The following is a 6665-nucleotide window of genomic DNA, read 5'->3' on the forward strand; positions in this document are numbered from 1 at the left end:
ATCCGGGTCCTCATTTTACCTACCTCGAAAGGATGGAAGGCTGAGTCAACCTTGAGCCTGGTGAGATTTGAACTTGCAGTAATTGCAGGCAGCTGGCAACTAAGTGCTACTTTAACAGCACTTAGTCCACTGTGCCACCAGGCTCTATTTACTAAGGGATAATAAACACAGGGTGCGAAGAAATGTTATTTATGCTTAAATGAATTAAAGAGAAAATTTAAAAGGAATATGAAATGAGACTAATATAGTTTGAAGTTGGAAGATTAGAATTCTACATACTATTTGTATTATTGTTAACGTTATATAAAAAAGACCTGACCCAATCAATGTACTGTCCATGAAACATGTATGTTTATATTGGAAAAAATAAAAAACTTAAATTATATTTTTTCTCCGTGTGTCAATTCGCCGCTATTTTAAGCTTAGGAGTTTTCTTTGCATAATCTTTTTGTTATTGCAAGTCCTTAAAATAAAAGTTGGTAAATATTTCACCCAGTGGTGAAATGTAAAATTTGTTACTACCGGTTCTGTGGGCATGGCTTGGTGGGGGGGGGGGTAATGTGATTGGGTGGGTGTGGCCAACTTTTTTTTTTCTTTTAAAAGCATTTTTTTCTACAACCTCTTTGGCCAAAGAGGTTGTAGAAAAAATGTTTTAAAAAGCCTCTGACAATCCCAGTTGAGCCACACGATCATCAGAGGCTTTTTTTTTTTTTTTTACTTTTAAAAGCATTTTTTCGGTCAAGAGATTGTAGAAAAAATGCTTTAAAAAAAAGCCTCTGATGATTGCGTGGCTCAGCTGGGTATTGGGAGGGGCACAGGGATTTTTGCTACTGGTTCTCTGAACCACCCGCTGCTATCGCAACCGGATCGGGCGATCTGGTCCGAACCGGGAGCATTTCATCCCTGATTTCACCCAATTTCAATGTTCTGTCCATACACAGCTCCTACACCATCTTGGTTCCTGATTTCCCAGCTTCAGGGCTGCCAGCTTGCTTTGGACCTAACGAGGAATTTGTGGATTCCTCGTGATCAGTGAAGCGCCTCTCCTTCCTTCACTGTCCCTACAAGATGGCTGTGACCCCAAAAGGTCTCCTGGCAGCGGTTACCAGCTGGATTTTTGCAGAGCCTGCTATTTTCCTGCTGTAACCTTCTAAATCTAGCTCTTCCCTTGAGTTTAGGGTAGGGTCACCAGAGTTGAAAGATATTATTTTACCATAAGTCCACCATTCTGGCTTCCCCACCGTTTCTTTTCTTTAAAAAAACTTCCTGGAGAGAAACCCAAAGAGGCAACTTTGCAGAAAACCTTGTTTTATATCTATTCCAAACTCTTAGTATGGTATGGTACATCTAGCAAACTGATTATTAAAATCAAAATTAACTTTAACTTTGTCATACCATAGATAACTATGCCATCCAACTTTAATTCATGGCCCTCTAAATCAAGTAGCCTCTTGTTTTGGAGGTTCACCCATTCACCCATTCAACCAGGCCAGACAGCATGCATCAAAATACAGTGTTAAATCGTACCAAAATTGGGTTTGGTAAACCCAAACCCCCCTTTCCTTAGCATCTTGCACTAACTTGTATCTAATTCTAAGGTTTTTTCCTTGCCATATAAACTTGGAATTGTCCCTCTCCTAATGTCTCATTCCTATCCATATAAACAAAAGTACTAAACAATAAATACATGGGGTGACTTAATATAATATTTAATTACACTTTTTTAATGACTGCAGGGGATTAACCTCTTATATTTGGGTTACTTTTATATATATATGGTCATGAATGTACTCAAGCACTGCATGGAAAAGGCATATGTATCTCTGCACAAAGACTGGATAATTATTAGAAATATGTTGTGAATACAGAATGGAAGTCTGTTTCATCAGTTTGAAATTCAGTCACAAGAGGTCACTGTTTCCTAAGGAAACTCTCTAAGTGAAACTGAAAATGCAGAGCCCCTCCCTTAAAGGGACAGATATTCCTGCCAGCTAGATCCACAAGGGAAATTTCAAATAACAGAGAAAGCTCAACAATCCAAGATTCAACCTATGAACGCATTGCCAGTATGGCTGGGGTAGATGGTCTCTGCTCCTGACACCTTTGAGACAAAATATTTAGAGAAAAAGAGAAGAGCTTGCTGGTGTTGTGCCAGTGTCTGCAATGCTTACCTGGCCGAAGGGGCTGCTGCAGCTGCTTCTGCTCCACACCGCCTGGAAAATGGGGAGCGGTCAGCTCCATTATTCTGTGCTGGAGGAATCCCAGCACGGCAACTTTGTGGGCCGCATCGCCCAGGATCTGGGGTTGGAAGTGAGCGAGCTGGTGCCTCGGATGTTCCGGATGCTGTCCAAAGGAGAGAAGGACTATTTTGAGGTAAACCTGCAGAATGGGATCTTGTTTGTAAATTCCCGGATAGACAGGGAGGAGCTGTGTGCCAAGAATGCAGACTGTGTCCTTCATCTGGAGGTGATTGTGGAGAAACCTCTGAGGTTCTTCCATGTGGAGGTTGAAATCAAAGACATGAATGATAATGCTCCTGTCTTCTCTACCAGGGAACAGATCCTGAACATGGCTGAACTGATAACAGCATCTGGTACCCAGTTCCTCTTAGAGAGAGCATCTGATGCAGATATAGGTACTAATGCTCTGTTAACATACAAGCTCAGCCCAAGCAATCATTTTGCTCTTGATTTAGGAAATGATGAAGATGAGAGTAAATCTGTAGTACTTCTATTGAAAGTTCCACTTGACAGAGAGGAGTGCCCTGTGCATCGTTTAGTACTGACAGCCACTGATGGGGGTGAACCAAAACTCACAGGAACTGTTCAGCTAGTCATCAATGTGCTGGATGTCAATGACAACCCTCCTGTGTTTAACCAATCTGTTTACAGGATAAAGTTGATAGAAAACACAATGAGTGGTTCATTAGTTATTAATCTGAATGCTACAGACTTAGATGAGGGGATTAATAGGGAAATCTGTTACTCTTTTCATGATAGTGTCGCTCTACATGTCACAAAGTCGTTTAGTATAAATTCTGATACTGGGGAAATCAGAGTAATTGGAAAATTGGATTACGAAGAAAGTAGGTTCTATGAACTTCCAATTGTAGTACAAGATAAAGGCAGTTCTCAATTAACTGGGCACTGTAAAGTTCTCATTGAGGTTTTGGACATGAATGACAACATTCCAGAACTATCTGTGAATTCTCTCTCTGTGCCATTGCCAGAGAACTCCCCTCCAGGGACTGTGGTAGCCATCATCAGTGCTTCTGACAAGGATTCTGGAATCAATGGGCAGATAAACTGTTTCCTCTGGCCCACTGGTGTACCCTTCAAACTTGAATCTACATTCAAGAATTACTACTCCCTGATTGTTGGTGCAATCCTAGATCGAGAGCAGGTGGCTGAGTACAGGATGGTTGTGACAGTTGAAGATCAGGGCGTTCCACCACTGTCTTCTAGTCTCACCATTTTAGTGCCTATTAGTGACATAAATGACAATGCTCCGGCTTTCACACAGCCCTCCTACACAGTCTTTGTAAAGGAGAACAATCCCCCTGGTGCTCACATCTTCACAATGTCTGCTGGGGACCCAGATATAGCTGAGAATGCCCTGATCACCTATTGGATAGATGAGAAGCTCTGGCCATTGTCAAGCTACATCTCTGTACATTCAGAGAGTGGAAAACTTTATGCTTTGCAGTCTTTGGACTATGAGGAGTTGAAACTGCTGGAGTTCCATGTGAGAGCTAAGGATGCTGGAATGCCCTCCTTGTGTGGCAATGCGACTGTTCAAGTCTTTGTGATGGATGAGAATGACAATGCACCTGCTCTGTCAAGGTCATCAGAAGAGAACCTGATTCTTCTAGTGGTCCCAATGATGCCTGGGCATATTGTAGGCAAGGTCCATGCCTTGGATGCAGATTCTGGATACAATGCATGGCTAAAGTATGAATTGGTTGAAGAAAGCAATAGTCCATGGTCTTTGGGGCAGTATACTGGTGAGGTGAGTACCAAATATTATCTGGATGAATCCGAAGGAAGCAAAATCCAGAGTATCCTTGTTCTAGTGAAGGACCATGGAAAACCTCAACTGTCAGCTACAGCCACCTTGAGTGTGTCACTTGTGACAAGCAGTGAGACAATCAAAACGTATATTAATCCTCAAAGGTCAGGGGAAAGCTTCGTGCCCCTGGTGGACTCAATCAACATCTATCTGATCATTGCCATCTGCTCTGTTTCCAGCCTCTTCTTGTTGGCCACTCTCATCTACATGGCCCTGCGATGCCACTGCAAGGAAAAGGAACCCATGGTGTATGGCCCTGGCATGGCCACCCTGGTGTGTGCCAACGAAGTGGGCAGCTGGTCCTATTCCAATCGCCACAGCCACATCCTGGCAGGGCTGAGTGCAGAGGCTGGTGTCAAGAGCGATCTCATGATTTTCAGTCCCAATATTCCTGTCTTTGCAGATAATGGGGAACTTATCAATAGGGTGGATATGCCCCCAGATCCTGCTAAAAAGGTGAGTCTAGCTCTTGAAGTTCTTGTCATCCACTTAGCATCCCATTACTATGCTTATAATCTTCATACATTTTTTCATATATTGTTGGTAACTTTAGAAATAGAAAGTATAATATTGTTAACAATTGGATAGAAGTAATATATTTGTAATACAGAAATTATAACTGATAACTGGATAGTGATATTCATAAAATGATCAAATATTACTTTGTACTAGAGCTCTCTAATCCAAACTGGAATGGCCTTGTCAATTTAACAACCATTAGGTGGATTCTTTTATCCTGTTTCTATTGCAACACCTGCAGTGACACACTTTGTGAGGTTGGAAGAAATCAAATGATCTTCCTAACCCAAAGTCCCTCCCAATCCTTACATTCTATAATTCAAATCTTTGAGAATGGTGTCAATTTAGCATGTGTTTTGGGAGTGGGAATGGATTATATCATATGAAAACCCAGGTCTTTATTTTATGTATCTGAATGAATAATCTGAGAGAGTTGAAATATGAGGGGATTGCAAGAGGGAAATCCTTGCAACCTTCAACAAAATAAACTTAGGGGGATCTATAGTTTTGAAAGGCTGACGTTGGTAGTGGGGAGGCTCATCAGTGTTTCCCAACCTTGTCAAGTTGTAGATGTGTGGTGCTGAGCTTCCTGAATTCTCAGCAAAGGGCAGCTGGCAGGGAATTCTGAATCTGCAAACCTACATAACTGAAAATGATAGAGCTCAAGGAACTCCTGTTGTGTTCTGAGAAGCTCATAGAACAATTAAGCAGTAAATGCTAAAGATCTGCTTGGATTTTTCAAAAACATGTCTTTATTTGTTTAATCAGACAATTTTCTCAGTATAGATGTGCTTTGCCAGTCCTTTAATTCTGTGAGGTATTTTTATCTTCGCAATCTATTTTATAAACCCAATCCCCCATCTATGTATTCACTGTTGAACTTTCTTGAGATCAGCCAAGGTCAGCTGGGTGTTGCATCAACTTACTGAAATTGTAGGAATGATATGAACATCTTACATACTGATTTCAGCAAGGCATTTGCCAAAGTATACTGTAACTTTCTGATTAAGAAGTTTGTTAAATGTGAACTTGATACCTTGCCAATTCAATGAGTCTATAGCTGACTTGAAATATATAACGTGTTTCCCGAAAATAAGGCCCTGTCTTATATTTTTTTGAACCCCAAAATAAGTGCTTGGCCTTATTTTTGGGGATGTCTTATTACTTATTACTTATTACTTATTACTTATTACTTATTACTTATTACTTATTACTTATTACTTATTACTTATTACTTATTACTTATTACTTATTACTTATTACTTATTACTTATTACTTTGGGGTGCATGGAGCTAGATGGGGTTCCTCTTACCCTAACCAGAGGAAATGGTGGGGACCGGCTGTGCATGCTGGTAAATATTTTTGGGGAGGGCTTATTTTTTTGGGGGGGCTTATTTTAGCGCATGAGCTCAAAAGCCCAATTGGACTTATTATCAGGGGATGTCTTATTTTATGGGAAACAGGGTATTCAAAGCATGATGATCAAAAACTCATCAAACTGTAGGCAGGTATGAACAGTCAAAACTTCATGGCTAACTAATACTTGGCTGTAGATTCCAAGACACTCAACTATAGTGGCTAAATTTTTATCTCTTTTGCCAAGGAGGGACGAGAAGTGTGGGAGGGAGGAAGGAAGGAAGGAAGGGAGAGAGAGAGAGAGAGAGAGAGAGCATCTGAAATGAATATTTAAAACAGGAAAACAAGGACTTCAGCAGTTAATTGTTGATTATGTTGAGTAATATAATATTGACTACACTTTCTATTACGTAAATAAATAAGATACATCCATATGATGAATTCATTTTTCCCCATTAAAACGTGGCCTCAACTTTAACCTAACGCCCCCACTGCCACTTAAAAAGGCTGCTTAACGCTGTCCCAAAGATGTCCTAGACTTGGGGAACAGTATTATTTCCCTACAACCCAGCACTCCCCAGCATCTGCCATGTGCCATGTATCTTCCAACAATGTTCTCTTTCTGTAGACAGGCCCCTGTGACCTGCCCAAAGCTGTTCCAGACACACAGAGCTACGTTATTGAGGTGGTTTCAGAAAATGCTCTTCTGAAGCCTCTGTAG

The 6665-nt window shown here is 40.9% G+C and overlaps 1 protein-coding gene across 1 annotated transcript; it reads left to right on the forward strand.

Annotated features, from left to right (window-relative positions):
* Positions 1–2163: 2163 nt before the first annotated feature.
* Positions 2164–6665, forward strand: LOC139314997 (protocadherin alpha-5-like). The gene is made up of 2 exons (XM_070941021.1): positions 2164–4524; positions 6573–6665. The coding sequence occupies exons 1-2, from the start codon at positions 2164–2166 to the stop codon at positions 6663–6665; spliced, it is 2454 nt and encodes an 817-aa protein (XP_070797122.1).

Source organism: Pituophis catenifer, unplaced genomic scaffold (genome assembly GCF_029215685.1).
Source record: "Pituophis catenifer annectens isolate HBS135680 unplaced genomic scaffold, rPitCat1.0.hap2 SCAF_3, whole genome shotgun sequence".
Lineage (NCBI taxonomy): Eukaryota > Metazoa > Chordata > Lepidosauria > Squamata > Colubridae > Pituophis > Pituophis catenifer.

Bases quoted from the DNA above. Each gene is read 5' to 3' on its own strand.
- LOC139314997 (XM_070941021.1), top strand. From the start codon at position 2,164: ATGCTTACCTGGCCGAAGGGGCTGCTGCAGCTGCTTCTGCTCCACACC. The intron at 4,525-6,572 runs GTGAGTCTAGCT...CTCTTTCTGTAG, and splicing joins CCCCAGATCCTGCTAAAAAG to ACAGGCCCCTGTGACCTGCC.